This window comes from Strongylocentrotus purpuratus, unplaced genomic scaffold, assembly GCF_000002235.5.
Source record: "Strongylocentrotus purpuratus isolate Spur 01 unplaced genomic scaffold, Spur_5.0 spur5_scaffold_13, whole genome shotgun sequence".
In the NCBI taxonomy this organism is placed as follows: domain Eukaryota; kingdom Metazoa; phylum Echinodermata; class Echinoidea; order Camarodonta; family Strongylocentrotidae; genus Strongylocentrotus; species Strongylocentrotus purpuratus.
The window spans coordinates 10,741,634-10,764,912 of NW_022145598.1; the positions used below are offsets into that span (position 1 = coordinate 10,741,634).

The 23,279-nt window shown below is 36.4% G+C and overlaps 1 protein-coding gene across 2 annotated transcripts in view; it reads right to left on the minus strand.

Moving 5' to 3' along the window:
- LOC100891463 (voltage-dependent calcium channel subunit alpha-2/delta-3) overlaps positions 1–23,279 on the minus strand; it is a 51,977-nt gene that overhangs the window by 21,272 nt on the left and 7,426 nt on the right. The window contains exons 1-4 of one of the 2 annotated variants that reach the window (XM_030982896.1): positions 14,390–15,038; positions 13,521–13,670; positions 12,827–12,978; positions 215–367 (exon numbers count right to left, since the gene is read on the minus strand). In XM_030982896.1, coding sequence (XP_030838756.1) covers positions 215–367; positions 12,827–12,978; positions 13,521–13,670; positions 14,390–14,575 — 641 coding nt within the window. In that variant the 5' untranslated portion in view covers positions 14,576–15,038. Of the gene's footprint in view, positions 1–214; positions 368–12,826; positions 12,979–13,520; positions 13,671–14,389; positions 15,039–23,279 lie in introns of those variants that run through there. The other variant, XM_030982895.1, reaches the window with a different exon arrangement.

Sequence of the window (23,279 nt, forward strand, 5' to 3'; positions counted from 1 at the left end):
TAGAGAGTAAGTGAGAGAGAGAGAGAGAGAGAGAGAGAGAAATAGAGAGAGAGAGGATGGACAGAAAAAGAGAGAGGGAAGAGAGAAACCAAGAGACAGACAGACAAAGTCAGAAAGAGTGAGTGAGTGAGAGAAAGAGAGAGAGAGAGAGAGGGGAGGGGGAAGGGAGCGAGCAGAAAACACTTCTTTAAAAAAGAGTTGTTTAGTTAATTACCTCAAGAGGTTGTCTTCCTCATGATTCTCTTTGAAGACTTCCTCTAGACCACTGGTAAAATAGGTGCTCTTGATCACACCTGAATCAGCTCTATTCACACTGTCAGATATCTTAACGATGCTGGACGAGTAGCTCACTGGCTGCTTGAAATACCTGGTAGAAGATATAGTATACAAGCATGTTCACACTGTTAAGATATTTTCATAATACCAGCTACTTGGAATATACATGTACTGTATGTACATCTTGGAAGGGAAAATTACTGCTTTAAATATTTTGCTATGGAAATTTGATGTTCACATTGTTACAGCATGTTTCTTCTACAAACCCAGAAAGTAAGAAAATAGGCTACCCAGAATTTTAAAAAAGCAATAATATTAATATGCCTATTGGCATGTACATGTGTATAAGTCTGTTCTAAAAAGCACAACTACTTTACATACAGGTGTGTAGTGGCTTCTATTTTTTAGCTGTTTTAACACCTTACCATGTCAAAAGAACAGAACAGATAATGGAATATAGTGTCTGGATATTCCTATGGGAAAACATGTAACAAAGGTTCCTTGACAATGGATGAATGACATATTGCAGTCTGACAGATTGGAGACAGAGCTCTATACAGGTTCCAATTGAATCTGAAAATGCAATGCATCTGAGCTCATTGGCCCGAATTCACAAAGCAAGGTTTGAGCTCAGACCAGGTTTGAGCTCAAACCTCCTTTTGTTTCGCCAAACCTCCTTTTGTTATTTACAAACCAGGTAAATAACAAAAGGAGGTTTGGCGAAACAAAAGGAGGTTTGAGCTCAAACCTGGTCTGAGCTCAAACCTTGCTTTGTGAATTCGGGCCATTACGTCTGACCCTCGTAGCTCGCAAACCCGAGTAAATGGCCATAAAGTCTGGTATTGAAATACCCCCTTCTTTGCTTGCTTCAGAGGAGGCCTAACCCAGCTGATCAACTTGTTTTCCAAACATAGCCTTTGCGCTACTTTCGATCTCTCTCTCTCTCTCTGTCTCTCTTCGACTATTTTTCTTTTAGACTGCCTACTTCAGTCTCTCTCCTCTCCTTTCTATCTATCTAGCTCTCCTCTCCTTTCTATCTATCTCTTCCTTCCCTAACTTTCTCTCTCTCAATCCCTCTCTCCTCATGTTTATTTATGTTTGTCTCTCCATTCCCCAGGTGTCTGTCTCTGTCTGTCTGTCTGTCTCTCTCTACCCCTCTCTCAGAAATGTTAATTCTCTCTCCTCTCTCTCTCTCTCTCTCTCTCTCTCTCCCCCCCCCCCCCCCCCCCCCCCCCCCCCTCTCTCTCAAAAATGTTAATTCTCTCCTCTCTCTCTCTCTCTCTCTGTCTCTCCGGTTCGCGGCTCTTTTCTTTTTCTTCTTCTTAATTCTTCTTCTTCGCCTTCTCAGTCTATAGTGGCCTAGTATTTTTATTATCTTTTACCTGTATGGCACGGCCGCCGATCCTATAGTCAGTCTCTGCAGACTTCCTTCTTGCGTTTCACTTTCTAATTATTCTCCATTTTTCTTCTCCATTTTTCATTTAAGCAATCACTAATGTCTTTCCAGGAGCCACCCTCTCCCCCATTCGATCAAGTTCTCAGTCCTCAGGTTTTTCCTGGTTGAAAAACCCCATACATAAAATTTGAGTCCTCAACTCGGGTTTTGAAACACCCCTTATCACCCGCGCATTGATAATAACAAGAAAGTTCTTTTTAACACTGCACTATTTAACGATTTTCTGTCTTGTGTCAGAAGCTTGTTATTATCTTAATAACATGTACTTTTTTTAACAGTGAATACTCTTGCAACGGAATTCTGCTTCTTAATGAGGACTAATTTCTGTGCGGATTGTTAGGGGGACACTTCGACCGCGCTCGGCTGCCCAACTCAGTGCAGGCACTTTAGGGTTACTACCATTGACCTCTAGGTCAGTGATTACTATGGCGATTTGTCAATCTCTCTACTCCCTTCCAGCAACGATCACTGGCACAACGACATTGTTGACCTGGGGATCAGTGGTTCTTGGCAGCCTCCCAATACCTCCATCCAAGCCTGGAGCAAGGGGGTATATCAATTTTGCTACGAGGACTTTACGTCATCTGCACTATTTTTGGTAGCTGAAGCATATAAGCCTCAGTCGCTTCTCAAAAGAATTGGCACAGCGATCGTGAATTGATGGGAATAACACATTATGAAGAGATTCATGACCAATTTTTCTTTTTATCATATCGTCCAAGCATATGCCCAGCGGCTAACAAGCACAAACATGTACTTCGCAATGAATATATAGATTCTCCCGTTACGTTGAAATTATTTCTTTTTAATGAATTTTACGGACACCTTATATATTTGCCTTCTCGCGGACACCGTCATTTTCCCAGGATGACTTGCAGCTATGATTTTCTGACGTCTGACGATGAAGTTTGTTTGTTATACTTTGTGAGGAACAAATCTTCCCAAATTTCCCCGTTTGTTTTAACTTAACATCGCCCTAAGAGTAAGTATTATGAAGTTAGAAATCTCTATTACATAAATAAGTAACAAAGAAGGATTTTTGATAAATCTGAGTTTAAATGTTGTGAGATCAAAATTTGCAGTGTGTACACGTGTGCATATAGTCTACATACATGTATATCAGATTTACTTAGTACAGCAAAATGTAGGTCAAAGTTCATATGATTGAATAAAATGTATCAGATTAAATAAGTGGTTATTTATGCCCCTTTTTAGCCAAACAATTAATGTAGCAGTCAAGGCATGAAATTGGGTGATTCAGAAAAGGAAACAGATTATTAATTATGCAAAGTGAAATTATTGTAATACTTTTGACAGGCATTAGACCTATCTAAGAAGATTTTAAATGCCAGTTATGCATTATAGGAAGTATGGTTTATTAATTATTTTTGCTCAAATGAAACAAAAGAGCAATATTTAGGTATATATAGTTTAAGATGTTTAAAAACTACATACAAATATGGATATTCATATATGAGCAAACATATTTTGTGAAATCAATGCAAGCTAGCTAGGCTAAGTTGAAGTCTTACTAGTTTGAAGAGATTAGACATAAATTGAGATAAGACACGTTCAAGTAGCACAATGACTATATTGCAGAGTGGTTTTTAGGTTTTTCTATTTGACACTGCGCGCATGTTTCAGGTACAAGTGAACCAAATAAGCTTTAGATTCTTAAAGAAAATACAGGTGTGTACATGCATGTAAAGAAATTTATAAACTGCTATTTTGAATAAAGCAGTTGATTATTCAGCTTACATATTTAAGCATAATTATGGAACTACTATACATGTATCGAAAATAATAATAACAAGGGATTTAAAAGATCACAACGTTTCATGTGCCGCTGCTACACTTCGTCAGGTGATAAAATGTAAGCAAGCATGTTTTATACTCTACGGGTGGACCTGACGAAGTATAGCAGCAGCACACAAAACCTTGTTGACCATACATTGCGAGACAAACGAATGTCACTTGCGATTTTATTTTTGATACTATATCCGCAATGAGTAATTTATTTAGCACTGTACATGTAGTTTATATGCAAAGAAATCACACAAGACAACTGTAATTTAGTGAGCTACACGTAGGTCATAGGCCTACATGTATTTGTTTAATGTGACACAAGAAGCATTGTTCTTTAATTAACAATAAGTATTTTCTCTCTGTTTTTATTACAGATTGAATGATTTGGAAGGGAGTACGTGCATTCCACAATAAACTTCCACCCTCCATACAATAGGCCTACGCAGTGTTATATTGGTTTTTGAGCTTGTGCATGCTACTGTGTTTAATAATGGGGGTGTACTATAAGCTTCATGGACTGCTTTTTGTCTTTATGAACTGTTATATGCTAGCAAGTTCAACGATTACATTTGTGGAAGAACCAAAGACAGATCTATCTTGCTACGTACCACATGAAAACGGAATTTTGACAACCACTGTCTCCATGCAAGACCTGCCTGCTTCTGTACCATTGGATCGGTACACTATAGCATGGTCACCGAACCCAAACGAGGATGGCACTGGTACATGGTCTATCTATGGCTCTGACTGTCCAATTTACAGACTACCGGTAGACAGCACTAAATGTTACGTACCTGCTCGTTGCAAGGCAACATTAATTTACGATCAAATTTTTATTTACTATAAGATGGAGGTTAAGAGTATAGGATTCCTCGCTGAATCGTTGGGACTCTATGCTTTCGTGATTGATCGTACGACGGGCCTGATAGTAGCAAGGTCTTCAGGCACAGCTCGTTGCAATGTCAAGTATACATGTACAGGTATCTGTGTATTAAAAATACCCACTAATGACATACACATACTACTAACCAAGGAAGCAGACCCTGATTCCACCGCCTCTTCAACTCACACACCATCTTCTTCACCATCACCCTCATCTGTAGGGGAATATCTGTCCCAGAAGTGGAGTATATTAACTTCACACATGGAGGAAACCATCAGATGGTTTACAGTACATGTAAGTGCAAATGCCCATTCATGGACTATATATAGATAAACATGTAGCTAATTATAGTGAAATTGAATGTGATACATAAAAACTGTATGTGTACTTTCTTGCCCAGATATTTTTAATGGCTTTTTTTAGTAGTGTAAATGGCAGTAAAAATAAATGATAATTTTTCACTATGGTGTTTGGGCTGTGTAAACGGCCTTTTGCCCATCTTGATCTCTATCTCTCTTCTAATTCTTCAATTATTCAATTTTTAATTTAAAACAAAAACTATTTGAACCAATTGGGGATGCACCCCTCCCCCTTATCTAAAGTACAGAACTACTGCATTATATAAACACTCTGCATTTTTTATTTTGTATTACAGACTGGCAAGTTCCTTGTAGCTACAAGTTTATTGTTATGTACCATAATCAGCATCGCATACCATGCTTTCAGAGAGATCGTCAAAGTCATACAATTTTTCTTCCCAGATGTCTACGATTACACCAGGGAATGGTTCAGAAGACTATGGAGACGGGTCCTACAACAGTATTATAATCACGGGGCACAGAGAGTAGCTCAGTAGCTCATGCTTTGAATAATTACGTATTACCGGTAACTTTTAATACCCTTATTTTTTTCGTATTTTATTTCTTATTTTCTGTTTTATTATTGTAGGGTCTGTCATGGACACATCACCTACTGATTTCGTCATCATTTTCCTAATTTTTTTATCACTTCGTCTGTCATTTACAGATTACCTATCGAGTTTGCCACCTCTTAATTACGTCAGACTTTTCTTTCTTTATATCTTTATTATTCTTTGTTTAAAAGGTGGTCTGTCATTGACAGGCTACCAGGCTATTTTGTCAGAATTTGTTTTTCTCTATATTTATTTTTAATGTTTACGTGTCCCAATTTTTTGTGCCGAGAATTAATTACTCAAAATCGGTTTAGCCAATTTTGATCAATTTTGGCACAGTCAGGTCATTGTCATAAAACATGACAGCAACCTTTTCAAGGTCATCAGGTCATCGTGACGTCATCCAGGCGCCATTTTGTGATTTTTGTTGTTGATGACATTCAAGTCATGATCATATCTTCATTACGGAAAAATCATTTCTCATTCATATTTATCATGATTAAGGTCAATAAACGCGAGTTCTTGTAATACATAGCAATATTTCAATTTCATTTATTTCCACAGATTCATAAAAGACAATATAAATTACAATCAAATATAAAAGCATTACAAAAAAAGATTAACCTGCACAGGGGGTGATAAAAAACCAGAGGTTTATCAGGGATCATCCCCTGCTTAAAATTACAATATCAAAATACAATAATTTAAAAAAAATTAAACAATAAACACATACAAAAAAGTATATAAATATTACATGCAACTCTATGTGTGGGGTGAGGTAGTGGGTTGGTGGTACCAATAAATATATAGGAAATGAATAATATACAGGAAAGAAAGAAGAAAAAAATAGTGAGAAAAATAGTAAGAAACACCGTACAAACTAAATCTTAAGACTTGGATATGAAATCAAATACCGGTATTGTTTCAACTTGAAAGAATAAAGTGATGAGCAGCTGACAATAAATGTTCCTTTGAAGAAAAGTTGTTTTAACAGAGGGCAAATAAAACTTATTTGAACTTCTTGTTTCATAAGAGTGAATTTCAGCCTTTACAATGAACGTCTCACTAAAAATACATGGCAGCTGATATTTCTTGAAAAGGAACATAAATTGAGCAAGTTTATTAGAGATTTCACATTCAAAATATTCAAGCGTTTATAATACAGGGGTGCAGTATGTGCAAGATATGGAGAGTTTGTTATTGCACGAACAGCCTTTTTCTGTAAAACCTGCAAACGGTTCGTTAAGGTAATTAAACATCCACCCCAAGCTATTTTTTGGGGGAGCAGTTTATTTACATCACAGTAAGTAATACGCTAAGACTCCGCGGAGGGCATGACGTCTCCGCGAGCCTTTGTATTCTATTGTTTTTTAATGAGATCGCCGACCGAAGTTGGTGCAGCTTTTTCCTCCTGAACCCTCCCCTCGGGGTACCGGTGCCCGGTGCCATCGTCCGCGGGAGAGTCTACTCTGTGGAATTGGCTATACTCCGCCCGAGGTCCTCCTCCGTGTCGACATCCAGGGCGAAAACAGACGCGATATGCATAATGCATGATATGCGTGACGACAGAGATACCTCATGCATATTCAACATTACATCCGTATCAAAGAGACACACGACAGATGACGAGCAACTCACATTATGTTGCGTATTAAATGCTCTATGCAAAGGGCGGGATTACCCCGAGTAAACCATCTTGCTATAGGATGTGCTTTGTACTAGCTGCACAAGCCAGAGAGATACACGGGGCTAATTCCCGTCGACGTCCAAACTTTATAGAGACCTATTTCCATTATGATTGCCGCGATTTTTATATAGTTTTCGTGAATGGAGGTATGAAATCAAAGCTTATTTTGTGATTATTACGGCCATGCTTATGAATTTTGATTATCATTTTCTAAAGGAAAGTTTTCACAAGAAAACCATTGGACTGACAGCTCAGTAGCAAGCTAACTTCAGTCAGCACACGTACAGTATACAGATACACGGTGCTCGGCCGGGGCGCTTTACCTCATGTATATTCAACATTACATCCGTATCGAAGAGACACACAACAGATGACCATCAACTCACATTATGTTGTGTATTAAATGCTTTATGCAAAGGGCGGGATTACCGCGAGTAAACCATTTTGCTATGGGATGTGCTTTGTACTAGCTGCACAGGCCAGAGAGATACACGGGGCTAATTCCCGTCGACGTCCAAACTTAGCAGCTTAGACCCCGTTCTCACTCACTTTGAGAGCGCTCCAAGTTAGACCGCTCCAGACCGCTCCAGAGGAACGGGTCTTGAGGAACGGTTTGCGAGCGTTCACACTCCGAGCAGTTTTTAAGGCTCAAACCGCTCCACGAGTCAAAGTGGTCTTGTTGCTATGGCAGCTCAGGTAGGCGGGTCAATTTTTTCGCGCGCGGAATCCAAACCGTATGTACCGTACTACATGTTTCGCATGCAACGTCACTAGCTCACTTCCGCTCAAAGTACGCTTTCCGTTCACATTGCACGTTAGAGCGCTCTGGAGCGCTCTTAATAAGACCCGCTCCTCAAGACCACCTCGGAAGGTGGACTTCTGGAGCGGTCCAGAAGTCCGCTTCCTGGACCACTTTGAGCGTTCTCACTCACCTAAGAACCGCTCCTGAGGAGCGGGTCTTAGTTAGAGCGCTCCAGAGCGCTCCAACGAAGAAAGTGAGAACGGGGTCTAAGAGACCTATTTCCATCATGATTGCCGCGATTTTTATATAGTTTTCGTGAATGGAAGTATGAAATCAAAGCTTATTTTGTGATTATTACGGCCATGTTTACTGAATTTTGATTATATCATTTTCTAAAGGAAAGTTTTCACAAGAAAACCATTGGACTGACAGCTCAGTCGCAAGCTAACTTCAGTCAACCCACGTACAGTATGCTCGGCCTGAGAGTGAGCTGCGCTAGAGTCAAAGAGTATGGGGGGGCCAAGCAGGCCAATATTTGTACAACTATACAACTACACATACGTCTATCCATCCATCGAAGAACCCGTCAACACAACAGCGTGCGGGCCTAAGTGCCATAAATTTGTTTCTTATATTTACAGTAAATTACAAGAAAGCATTAAGTAAGGTTGTGAATTGTACATTTGCATATTAATAGTTCAATATCAAGCAGACAGTAGCATGTGACTTCATGCATTGCGAAACAGTCAGTTGCGTAATGAGTAAAATTGTTTGGGGGGGGGGGGTGCAGAAAAAAATCTGCATCACCATGCACCATTCTTGCATGTTACATGAAGGCTCCAAGAAACGTTTTTCAAAGTTGGGGGGGGGGGGGTCAGTTAGATCGCAGCGGGTTTCAAGGGGCTATAAACCCCCGAAAGCTCAGGGGTTTTAGGCATTTAATTAGGGTCAGATGAGCATATTTTTAATACTTTATTTGTGACACTGGCAGGTCACTAATTGGCGTGGGGTCCATACGAAGATTTGCGTAGTGTTGCGTACCAACTACGCTGGCCTACGTTACTATATGCTGAGGGACGCAAAGCGGTACGCAAGATGGACGCAAACAATTCACCATGTTTAATTTTTTTCGCGTACTTTCGGCGTAGAAACTTGACACAGAAAGTACGCCTTTTTACGCAACACTACGCTACTGTACGCCATGCCTATGCAACAGTACGCTACCCTACGCCAGATCGACAAAGCAGTAAAAGCTTTCCACACAGTAAGCAACCGTAAGCAACCATAAGCAAACCTGTACACCAGCCTACACATAACCTACGTAAGGACTACAGTGAAGCAACATTTTTCCATTAATACGCAGCCTAATTTATGCGTAGTCGGTACGCAACACTACGCAACTCTACGCAGTTCCTGTGTGAAAGAGGCTTAAAGAATAACTAGCGGTAGAGTTTTTTTTTATGAATGGCAAATAAAGTTCTTGGTGGTTTTAATTTAGAGAGTCTCTATAATATCTATTTACACCCCTCACCCCCCTCTAGAATCCCGCGGATTTCCGCGGGTCCTGCTAGTGTATATTATAAACAACTCCCAGTACACTGGCAATTTTTTAAGATATGTAATTATGCTGCATTATTGTAGAGCGCTTAGAGACTTCTGACAAAGTAAGTGTTAGGCGCTATATAAGCACTGTAATTATTATTATTATTATCTATGTAAACTCCTAAAAATTTAGTTGAATTAACTCTGGTGAGCAACACATTATCAAATTTTACATTCAATTCATTAAAGTCACCTCCAACCTTTCTTCTCCTGAATACCATATAATTAGTTTTTTTCATATTAATTAACAACAAGTTTATTAGCAGTGAACCATATGCAAACTTTACTCAGTTCTCGGTTTAAAACCTCATTTAAATATTGCACAGTTTTCCCTGATAATAATATATTGGTGTCATCAGCAAATAAACAAAATTAAGCTGGTCTGACACAAAGTGTAGATCATTTATTTAAAAAATAAATAAAATAAAGGACCAAGAACACTGCCTTGGGGTACTCCTGTTGAAAGGATCTGTGATTTAGAACAAACAATATGTCATGCTTTAATATGGAAGGTGAATATATGGATAAAAACATGCCTACATGTATACAAAATCCATTATAGCAAGGGGACCCCCCATTTTTTTCTTCATATATGGATAGAGTATGAGTCGGAAATATGATTTCATGTCTCATTTGGCCTTTTAGTGTACTGTGACATTATCATAATGGCCTTGGAACTCAAAATACCAATTTGCATATTATTATGTGTGCATTTTTGGGGAAAATTGATTGTATCTCTGTAAATATTGATCAATTTTCTTCCAAATTTTGATATGTTGTGGCCAAGAGGAATGCTTACATTCAAGATCAGTCAACACCATTTTTCATTTGCGACATGTCAGAATTTTCTTACGGTATATGAAGTAAAGTTTGATATGGTTCCATAGCCATTTTAACCGGGTGACTCTGGGTATTGGTGCTAATACATTATTTTGTATACACTTGTCCTTATTTCATTATGTTTTAAATTCTATCCTCTAAACTACGTCTTGCTCTACTGCTACTGTTTTTTATCTACAATACATTACTTATTTTTTCCAGGAACCTATACAGTATATTCAAGCATTGCTTTTTAGTAGGTTCCTCACAATCTACCTAATCTATTATATGAATTGAGAAAAATTGAGATGTGCTCATTTATAATACAATTGTATTGTATATTTTTTAATTTTATATGTACCGGTATGTCTTTTTTTCTTGGCCCCCAAAATAGGGGTGCGTCTTATACACAGGAAATTTACAAAGTTGTTAGGAGTGGTCATTGATGATTGTTTAAACTGGAAAGAACATGTTAAAGACGTTTCATGTAAAATATTAAAAGCAATAGTTAATGTATCAAAAAAGCTAAAGATCATCCTTCATTTTATAACTAACAAGAACGCCAAAAGATATCAAACCAGAAATTCCAGTAACCTGTATGTTCCTTTTTATAATTATAACATCTCATCGCAAGCTTTGGACTTCCCTTTCTGTTGAACTTAAATCTAGCCCATCACTTAACTATATTAAAAGAAAACATAGAAAATATATTTTTAGCTCCTACTGTCATGACTATTGATCAACTTATTCCTTATTATAATGCTTGTTTCATTTAGGGTGCTTGTTTATATTCTGTTTGACTTGACTTTGTCGGTTTGTAAAGTTATATTCTGTGGTTGTAGTATACATGTATATTGTCAACTTATTATTGATCAACTTATTCCTTATTATAATGCTTGTTTTATTTAGGGTGCTTGTTTATATTCTGTTTGACTTGACTTTGTCAGTTTGTATAGTTATATTCTGTGGTTGTAGTATACATGTATATTGTCCAATTTATATATTTGTTAGGGTTCTGCCTTGAAAGGCCAATGGCCTATGTGGCTCCCTTCCAGTACTGTGATGTATGTTTATACTGTATATGCCATTACATATCATTATGTTTTTAATGGTACGCTTTTAATGGAATGTGGAAATAAGCTTGAACTTGAACTTGGAACTTGAATATAAGACTGATATTGTTAAATAAAGAATGATGATCGAACTGTGATGAGACGTACAATGTACTGCTTGATCGTGCTATATTTCACCAATTGTACATAATCATAATTTTCAAGATGCTGTTTATCTTTTTTTGTCAAGGCTGGCTTCCTGTTTGTGTATCAGTTTATACTTAACCAATCAGATTTACATGTATTTGTAATCCTATATACCAATGTTCAGCGGTCAAAACCAAAGATAACTGTGTAAAGACTGCTTTATTTCACAAATTGTACATACTGTATTTTGTAATTTTCTAAGATGCTGTTTATCAATTAACATTTAAGAAATATCTTTTTTGTCTAGGCTGTCTTCCTACAGTAGTTTACCAATCATATTCATTTGTAATCTTGTATACATGTATCATTGTTACACAGTCAAAACCAAAGATAACTGTGTTAAGACTGCATGACTTTTTTTTATGTGTATGTTTATATTTCACCAATTGTACTTATTTGTAATTTTCATATGATTTTTAATTTGGTTTATCAACATAATAGAACAATCAAATTTGCTTTTCCTACGTTCATATTAAAGGTTCAGATGTTGTTCAGATGTTGTTCAGTAGTCATATAACCAAATATTTAACAATTGTGTTGAGCCTGATATTCCTGTGTGTACAAGTACATGTACATGTATGTTCATACATAAACGTCACTAATTGTATCAATCTCTAATTTTACACTGCAACTCTGTATGATGTGGTCCAGCAATCAATATCATACAGTGATCAACTGTCAAGACCAACTTTTCCGTATAAAGTGGTTCTTCATTTCCCACAATAGTATCAACTTTTAATTGTTCAGCAATCAATTTAATACAATTTTTTCTGTTACGTATTTCATAATTTTATGATGAGCACATGGACAGGTACATGTACAGGCATGTAAGGGTGCGTTCAAGCGATGTTTTGAAGCTAGAATCACAAATCGAAACGCCGTTAAAAAACTCTGTTACTGCGGGAGACTTTCAAGCGATTTTCCATTATAACGCTGATTCTCGCTAATTTGAAGCCCAGCCACTTCTCACCACACCATGCAGTTTGACCCAGGAAGAATAGATCAACTTCGCCGCATGCTTTCTGTCTGTGTTTACAGTCGACTGTCAGTCAAACCGGAGGCAGGCCACGATCGATAATGACGTTATAGAATCATGATTGAGATCTCCGTTCGTTCAAACAATTTTTAGCGACCGTGATTCCGCAGAATCACAATACAAAACTTATTCAGCGTTTCATGTTTGTGTTTTTAAACACGTTTATTTTCACGACTGACGAAAAATTGCTTGAAAATGCTTGAACGCAACCGTGTTTTAAACTAAACGTCTTTGAATTCTAGGGTGAAAAAGTGTCGCTTGAACACGCCCATAGTCTAAAAGGTATACCTATAACAGCATTGTATCTTGTGATACATTCATAAATCAGAAAATGTCATAAAACTTACGAATTAAACGTGATGTCTTTGGGAAGCGTGTCCGAAATATCAGAATCCCTGTATACACTTTCATTGAGCTGAGAAAGCTTGGTGAACGTAAAATTATCATTGGTTGAGTTCATGAAACTGTCGTACAAGTCCACCACTTTCTCCACAATTTTCTGTAGAAAAAAGAAGAAGAAACTGACAATTTATATTTATATTAAACTCTCAATATGCAAGGTACAGCACTAGACCTGGTGTGGGTAATTGATCTAAACTGCTTTTTGTATTTAAGAAAACTACATGTAAATGCACAATCTCAAATCTGAAGATATAACTTGCTCAACCGACTATTAAAGCTAAACAAGCACTGCCCCCCCCCCTTTGAGGGGGGGGGCAGTGCAATTCAGTACAATTCAGTACAATTGTACTTCAGTACAATGTATACACAAAACTTGAGAATGATCCTACAGTATCTGTTTGGATTGAAATCAATAAAAATTTAAATTTGAATTTAATTGAACTCAGTACACAACACCCAAAATGTGCCCCCTTCTTTTTTGTTGTTGCTTATCAGAGAATTTGAGATTCAAAAGGCATAGAAATATCCAGATGACCTTAAAGCTTAATTGTTATTGCATTTCAAGAATACTGTGCCCCCTCTGTATTCATTCCTTTTTATGGGTCACAAAAAATGGCTATACATGTATCTTGCACTCACTCGAGCAGCTCTCTCTTTCCTGACAAAGTAGTCCCCTAAAAGGGCCTTGACCCGTTTCACCGTCTCGTTGCCGTTCTTCTCTTGTAGGGTGTAGTTGGCGGTATCGAAGAAGTGCTGTGTATAGTGGGACTGCAGGCCTTCACTTGTGAGCTGAGGAGAGACAGGGAAAGAGAGACGGAGAGAGAGTTAGAGAAAAAAAGATGAAGATTGTAATACAGGTTAATTGATGTGTTTGGTAACTGGGTGGAGAGAGAGAGAGAGATAGAGAGAGATGGATGGGGAGAGAGAGAGAGAGAGAGAGAAAGAGGAGAAAAGATGAGGATCATTGTAATACAAGTTGATGTATTTGGTACCTGGGTGGAGAGAGAGAGAGAGATACTCTGTATAGAAATGGGTGGGAGAGAGAGAGAGAATTAGAGTAGAGAAAGAGAACAAGATAGAAAGAGAAAGAATATGGATAAAAGGGAGAGGGAAGAGGAGAACTTTTGAGACTAGATAAGAAGAAAGTGGAGAATCATATGGACAAAGACCATGATAGAATAGGAAAGAGAGAGAAAGAGAGAGAGAGAGAGAGAGAGAGAAAGTACAAAAGTATGAAAGTAAAGTATTCCCTTAAAGAGACAGAGACATGACAGAGCTAGTACACAAATTAGAGTATTGTAGGAACAAAGGACTGGGAGAAGAAAACAGTAAATAGAGACAGACAGATAATGACAGAAAATTAGAAAATATTAAAAGGGAATGGGAAAAGATGTTTATTCATGCATAATTGTAACTGTTTATCTTAGTAAAACGATGAATTTAGTTAAGTTTCTTGTTAAAAAGGGAGCTCATTATCACTAAAATCCAAGATAAAACAAGACACTTACATGGACAATATAATTCTGTACGAGTGTTGCCCAGTTCTCGACGTGAGCAGACAGCGTCCCATCCTCCGCATCTTTACTGTAGCTGTACATATGAGACTCCCCGTACGCAGTCTCCCCGTCGCACGGTCTTCCAAACAGCACCATCGACACCACCGCTAATGCAATAATGCATCTGGAAGCCATCATGAGATTACGCTCTGTGCTTGTGGTCGATTCGCTGGCTGACTGGCTCGCTGGCTGGCTAAGGATAAAATTGCAGACACCTCCTGAACCAAACACGTTCAGTGAAGGTCTGGCATGGCGGCCGAAGCTGTTTTTCACACCCCTGTCTTTGAATTTTTACCCTGCATAGAGATAGACACAGACATGAATGTGAGAAAAGGGTTTTTGATAACTGTAAGGCTGTATAATGTATGAAAATAAGCATTGCTATTATAAATGGCTGACTTTGATGTAGCAGCATTGTGGGATAAAGAAGACAGGTGATTTTATTTTTGAAGCAGATTTAAATTGTTATGTTGAAAGAAAGGTATGTGAAGTAAATTTAAGCATAAAAGTACATACATGTACATGTACGCAAACACTTCAGTAGGAAAAATCGTTCCCAATTTTGTATCAAACAAAAATTTGTCATTCAGACAGAAATGCAGATGATTTCAAATGTCAATTTTCACATAAAAAGTACAATGGTTGCGCAAAAAGACACAATACAGGCCTATGACACAGATGTACAGTACATGTACTGTACATGTACCATGCCTACAATGTACAATGCGCTGCACTATTCAATAGGTAGTGGAATACATACAATCTTGTGCATGTTTGTGACCAGTACACTAATGTTTATCTTAAATACCGGTACAATAAACATGATCCACTGAGAGGCTCAAGTTATTTGGTGAAATAGTACCCCCCCCCCCCTCCACCACCCCTCTTTACGGTTCTCAGCATAAAATATGCAATATGCACTGACATACCTTTACATACTACAATGTATGTTCACTCTGCATGCTGCACAAAATGAAAGTTCCACAGACTGAAATTACAATGTGGCAAAAAGTGGAATGCAGTGTATATAACTGTAGATCTACACATTTCATTTCATTTCAAAGACTTTATTTTCTGCAATCAAACAAATCAGTTATACAACAAATATGGATAATTATATAAAACATAAGGTATGCAAACAATATACAAAATATAGAAACAAATGTATAATACATGAGTAAGAGTAAACTTATACGTTGGGCCATTGCGTGTATAAAGAAAGAAAGCAGAAGGTCGCCGTTATAAGCAAAAGCTTGAGTAGACGGTCAACCGAGCTAAAATAAAAATGAGATGTGAAATATTGGCAAATTAACAAGAAGAGGGGGCCATGATACTCAAATGATATATATTACAATTAAATGTGAATATAGACAGTTGTATTCAATATAAATAATTATAGAATTAGCATATGAATCTCATATTTATATGGCTACTAATATTATACGTTAATGACAGAGATAAGAGAGAAACTAAACAAAAACAAGGGTGCAAGTGGTGCGTGTGTGTGCAAGTGCAAGTGTCCTCAAGCGCCAAAATGTTGAATCATCAGTATTACTATGTAACGCAGACCAAAATTTAATGTAGTTTCTAAAGTTTTAGAAAAAACGCTTTAAATTTTTTTTTTTTTTTTTTTTTTTAAACCTTTATACATTATATTGTGAAATAATGTGTTTTTTTAGTGTAGCTTTAAATGAATAGAGAGATGTACACTGTTTAATATGTCTAGGGAGTGCATTCCAAATGTCTGGACCGTGATATCTTATGGACTTAAGCGCTAACAAAGTTTTAGGATTGTGTAAATGAAAATCAGTACAATTACGCGTTGGATATGAGTGAACATGGGAATTAGGAATAAATACGTCATGAAAAAGAGGAAGTGAATTTTGTGTGTATTTAAACATACAGATTGCTGTTTGATATAAGTGCAAATCACTCACTTTTAAAATGTTTAATCTATAAAATAACGGATTTGTATGAGCTAAGTAATTAGAACGAGTACAAATCCTAAGTGCTCTTTTTTGCAAGAGAAAAATTATATTAATCTTAGTTATACTACAGTTCCCCCAAACTACATTACAGTATGTAAAATAAGGTAACACTAATGCATTATATAATGTATAAAGTATTTTCTCGGGTACAAGATCCCTCATTTTACCAATTACCCCAACTGCCCTTGAAATTGATGTTGTAATATTATTTACATGATTATTCCAAGTAAGCTTTGAATCCAAAGTTATACCTAAAAATTTTGTCGATTTCCTTTCAACTATAGAAATATCATCAATAACAATGTTTATAACCTGATCAAAGTGTGTTTGGGAAGCACAAAAATTTATAAAACATGTTTTATCTAAATTGAGTGACAATTTATTGCATTTAAACCATGTTGAGATTTTAACTAATTCATTATTGAGAGTATAAATTAGAGTATTCAAGCATTTATGAGAATAAAATATGTTGGTGTCATCTGCGAAAAGCACGTAAGTAAGAAGTGGTGATGACTTTACTATGTCATTAATATAAATAAGAAAAAGAAGGGGGCCTAAAATTGATCCTTGTGGAACACCACATAACACATTTAAGTTAGGGGAATTAACTGACTGAAATGAAACAAATTGCTTTCGATTAACTAAATAATTCTTAAACAAGTTTAAGGCTGTGCCTCGTATACCATAATGAGTAAGTTTTTGCAACAAAATGTTATGATTCATGGTGTCGAAAGCTTTTGACAGGTCCATAAAAACCCCAATTATATGTTCCTTATTATTAAGTGTTTGAGTTATTTTATCACAAGATTGTATCAAAGCATAATCAGTAGAAAAACCTTTTCGGAATCCAAACTGATTGCAAATAAGAGTATTATTTTCTTGTAAAAAAGAATAAAGGCGTTTATAAACAATTTTTTCTAAAATCTTGGAAATGACCGGCAATAGCGAAATAGGGCGATAATTTTTTATTTGAGTTAAATCATCTTTTTTATGAATAGGAATCACTTTGGCTATCTTTAAGGAGTCCGGGAAAATGCCTGTCGATAGTGATAAATTACAAATATGAACTAGGGGAGAGGCCAAACAATAAATAATTTTTTTTAATAAATACACACTTATTCCATCATAACCGCATGATCTACTCATCTTAAACGATCCAACTATCTCTAATATTTCATTTTCATTCACTGGAATAAAAAATAATGAATTTTCATTAGCATCAAATAAATAATCCTTAAAGTTTTCATTTGAGTGTATTGTCGAGGCTAAACGTGGACCTATACTAACAAAATAGTTATTGAAAGCAGTAGCAATTGAATGAGGGTCCGTGATTTCATTACCACTTTCAACTATCATATCAGAGCATACTTTCTTTTTAGTTTTTAAGAGATCATTAATTGTTTGCCATAATACCTTTACATTCCCTTGATTAGATTCTATTTTATTTGAATAATACCGTTTACGTGATACACGAATTAAAGTTGTTAATCTATTTCTATAATGTTTATATCTATCTTTATTCTGAGCAGTTGGTTTACGCAATGATATTTTATACAAACGATTGCGAGTTAAAATTGATTTCATTAACCCCCGAGTAATCCATGGCTGTTTTATACTTATATTATCTTTTTTTTTAATAAATGGCATATTCTTATCTATATAAAAAGAGAGTTTATGCAAAAAGTTTTGATATGATAAATTAGCATCTTCAACCGAGAATATCTCGCGCCATTGTTCTTTGGACAAATCAGAAATTAAAGAATCAATAGTTTGTTCTGTTTCTTTCCTCTTTTTAACGAAAATATTTTTCCTAGTTTTCTCACTAATGACATTATAGCATATAACAAAAATAGGTAGATGATCTGATATATCTGAGTACAGAATACCATTTAAATGTTCTGCATGTATGACATTTGAGAATATATTATCAATTAATGTTTCACTTATTGTTACATTATCAATTCTAGTAGGTTTAGAAATATGGGGATAACAAGAATATAATAACATAGTATTACAAAATTTCAATATATTATTGTTTGTTTTATTAACTAAGTCTAAATTATAATCACCCATTAAATATATATGTTTATTTTCCTGCGATATCTTATTCAAAACGGAATCTATTTGATTTATGAAAGTATCTACATCACTAGTTGGTGGTCTATAAATAGTTCCTATTATCATATTTTTACTTTTACTCACACTAACTTCTATAAATAAACTTTCGGAACCTTCAATTTCTATATCAGTTCGAATTTTGAAAATAAATGTATTATTTATGTATATGGCAACACCTCCTCCTCTACCATTCTTACGGTCTTTACGTATCATTTCATAATTATAAAGATTAAACATTTCGGGTGAATTTTCATGTAACCACGTTTCTGTGATGCCAATGGCCGAAAAGGGAAAATTATTAATAGAGTCCATTAATATTTCAAAAGGAAGAAAATTTTTATTCAAGCTTCGAGCATTTATATGAAGTAAACTAAATTGATTACTAATGTTATTAGTTGGTCTTAAGGTAGATTGATCATGAATGTTATTAAAATCGAAATCAATCTTCTTATTAAATTCATTTATTGTATAATATTCACTATTGTGTTCAATTAAATTTTGGTCATCTATTAAAACATCAGGATTCATTTAATTTGAGTGACATATTAACATGGAGCGCGCAAGAGTGAAGGAGTGAAGGGTGAGCGTGCAGTGACAAGAAAGTGAGAATATCAAAAAAACATAATTCTATAGATCTATCCAAAAATAAAAAATACATAATTACAATATTGAGAAAATTATCAACAAATATCATGACCGCGGTGTCCTCAAGCAAGACTCCCGATTAATTATAACTATTATAAGTAAATCTAAACACACATCAGTGCAAATACAAAAATGACAAGATTGGACATAAACCTTCAAATTTCAATGAACAAAATCATGTTTGAAAATAACCTGATTACGTCTTGGGCAGGTCCAAGCCATTCGGACTGCGACGCACAGGACACCCAGAGACCCCAAACAAGAAACAACACATGAAACCACTCATACGGCCATCCCCCGGCACGAGTCTGCGGCCACCATGGGCCAGCTCACCCGCGGAAAGTTCCAGCTCCGACCAATCTCCCAATCAATTCCAAATGCAACCAATGCGCCGCGCGACGTACGGGACGCTGTGGTCCCGCACGTCACGCAGCACATCAACCACATCTAAAACCAACCAAAAAACTGGCCAGAACCAAAACCCCCCACAAACGAACCAGCCCACAACAGCCACAGACCCACACCAAAAGACAGCCACACAAACAATTCCACACGCTGCCACCTCCCGTTCAAAGTCTCCAAACGTCCCGCACGCCACAACCCAAACAGCTTGGACCTGCCCTCCTACAAAAGATACAAATAATACTTATATGAATGAAGCGATTTCAAAGTGTTATTACATATTCAAGAGAACATAAAATAAGCAGTCATTATTCAGTCATTATTCAAGATCTACACGTTTAAATGGTACACATTTATACTCAATTTAACAAGCAACGGACAGAAAGAAAAAAGAAAGGCGTGCCCAAGAAAGATGTGTACAATACACAGCTATACAACCTAAATGTGGGTCGCTGGGTATTTCAAAACAAATAAAATAAGGAGTTACTTGCGTGTGCTCATATTCATACAATAACATTGGAAGCGCCACGTTCGGAAAAAAACACATCGCATTGGGCTGACGAACATTGTTTGTGAACAATGCTCGCCACCCCAGAGCACCATGCCCTCCAAACGCCGCGTTGCCCCGAACTTACAACCCTAAACTCAAAATTGAATAAAAGAGCATTATTTCATGAACACAAACAAATAAAGAAGGGTTCAATGTAAAGTCCCACTTTCACATTATCTGCGTATTAGCATACAGGAAAGGCTTGCCCATGAAAGAATGGTTACACAGCTACTATACAACCTGGATGTGGGTCGCAGGGGATTTCAAATACAAAATTGAATAGGGGGTCACTAGTCTTGTATGTGTTCATTCATACAATAACATTGAAAATACGAACTGGACATCGTACAGGTACCGGAATCAGAAAAAGGCCACAATAAACACAATTGTTATCAAAATACATTTGCATAAAGGTACAAGATAAATTTAACAATCAAATCAAATTAGTGTCTTAGTATTATCACTGTTATGCATTCGTACAGAAACGTCATAATATTTGATGACTAAAAAATAAGTGAAAACTGCAAATAACACTGTGCATGTATTCTTGTCATGCTTATTTGAACAAATAACCATTATCCCTGGATCCTTAAAGGGATTATATCAGAAGGGATTCTTTCAAACAGAATGATTATTTTTGTAATCATGCCTTTGCTATAACATTGAAATATGGAATAACAGTGATTATAATAAAGATGTTTCTACAAAATCATGACATAAGTACAGAAAGCCAACCATGTACTTATTTTGCATTTTTTCATTTCTTATTTTTGATTTATATGAAATCAATATAAAATATAATGAAGCAGACATAAGCAATGAATAACACCAATTCAAAACAATACTCTTCATCTTACAGACCGGTAGGGATAGTGTCCGTGTAGTATCTCACAAGTGATGATACTAGAAAACAAGTAGACATAAGCAATGAATAACACCAATTCAAAACGATACTCTTCATCCTACAGACCGGTAGGGATAGTGTCCGTGTAGTATCTCACAAGTGATGATACTAGAAAACGAGTAGATTTAATATTAATGTTCATGGTGTTCATATTCGTGTCCAATTACAAACTTTAGACTTCAGCAATTTTGACTAGGTGGTCATGTATGCATAATTGCCTATATAATTATATAGACTAGTTCTGTTTCTTGAAATTATGAACTTATGAATTTCAGGTAAAATCAGCCTCGACAAAAGAAAATGTTTCGGCCATAATCATGAATTGAATTGTTTAAATGTGGGTCGCAGGGGATTTCAAATACAAAATTGAATAGGGGGTCACTAGTCTTGTATGTGTTCCTACATACAATAACATTGAAAGTACGAACTGGACATCGTACAAGTACCGGAATCAGAATAAGGCTACAATAAACACAATTGTTATCAAAATACATTTGCATAAAGGTACAAGATAAATTTAACAATCAAATCAAATTAGTGTCTTAGTATTATCACTGTTATGCATTCGTACAGAAACGTCATAATATATTTGATGACTAAAAAATAAGTGAAAACTGCAATTAACACTGTGCATGTATTCTTGTCATGCTTATTTGAACAAATAACCATTATCCCTGGATCCTTAAAGGGATTATAGTCATAACAGAGAATATCAGAAGGGATTGTTTCAAACAGAATAATTATTTTTTTTTTTTTTAATTATGCCCTCTCTATAACATTAAAATATGGAATAACAGTGATTATAATAAAGACGTTTCAATAAAATCATGACATAAGTACAGAAAGCCAACCATGTACTTATTTTGCATTTTTTAATTTCTTATTTTTGATTTATATGAAATTAATATAAATTATAATGAAGCAGACGTAAACAATGAATAACACTAATTCAAAACGATACTCTTCATCCTACAGACTGTTAGGGATAGTGTCCGTGTAGTATCTCACGAGTGATGATACTAGAAAACAAGTAGACATAAGCAATGAATAACACCAATTCAAAACAATACTCTTCATCCTACAGACCGGTAGGGATAGTGACCGTGTAGTATCTCACGAGTGATGATACTAGAAAACAAGTAGATTTAATATTAATGTTCATGGTGTTCATATTCGTGTCCAATTACAAACTTTAGACTTCAGCAATTTTGACTAGGTGGTCATGTATGCATAATTGCCTATATAATTATATAGACTAGTTCTGTTTCTTGAAATTATGAACTTATGAATTTCAGGTAAAATCAGCCTCGACAAAAGAAAATGTTACGGCCATAATCATGAATTGAATTGTTTGAAATTGTCTTCTTTATCAAGAGTTATTCTATCAGGTTAACCCGTTGTAATCACTGACCTGACCAGAAGATCCATTGGTTCTGTGCACCTCCATTTCTGACTGCCTTCCTGGTTTGTAACAGAACTTTAGATCCGACAACTTTGATCCTCGTTGATAGGTTTTTGTTTTTCCTCAGGTCGTATGCCACTGATGCCAATCTCCCCCTCTCTCGCTTCATCTTGGGAGGAAGATCGGTACGGATGCTGATGTAGCTAAACTGCGAAGAAGGGTCGTTTGCATCACTGCCTGGGGGTCCTGGTTGTCGGCGAGGTCGATGCACGTATGAATGAAGTAGCCGATCTCGGTCCATCATGCGGGCGAATCTGATGATGATGGCAGGTGGTTGAGACCGCTGGGGCTGGAACTGAGAACCTTCACCATGTTCACGCCGGGGCTGAGGAAGACAGTGCGCGTTGACCACGGGAATGCTTGAAGCTTCCTCTCTGGATATGTTCAGCTGCATGGAGAAGACTCGCTGAATCGTTTCGATCACGTTTTCGTTGGGATTGGCTGGAACAGGCACACCGTATACGAGCAAGTTCTGTTTCTTGAAATTATGAACTTATAAATTTCAGGTAAAATCAGCCTCGACAAAAGGAAATGTTACGGCCATAATCATGAATTGAATTGTTTGAAATTGTCTTCTTTATCAAGAGTTATTCTTTTAACCCGTTGTAATCACTGACCTGACCAGAAGATCCATTGGTTCTGTGCACCTCCATTTCTGACTGCCTTCCTGGTTTGTAACAGAACTTTAGTTCAGACAACTTTGATCCTCGTTGATAGGTTATTGTTTTTCCTCAGGTCGTATGCCACTGATGCCAATCTCCCCTCTCTCGCTT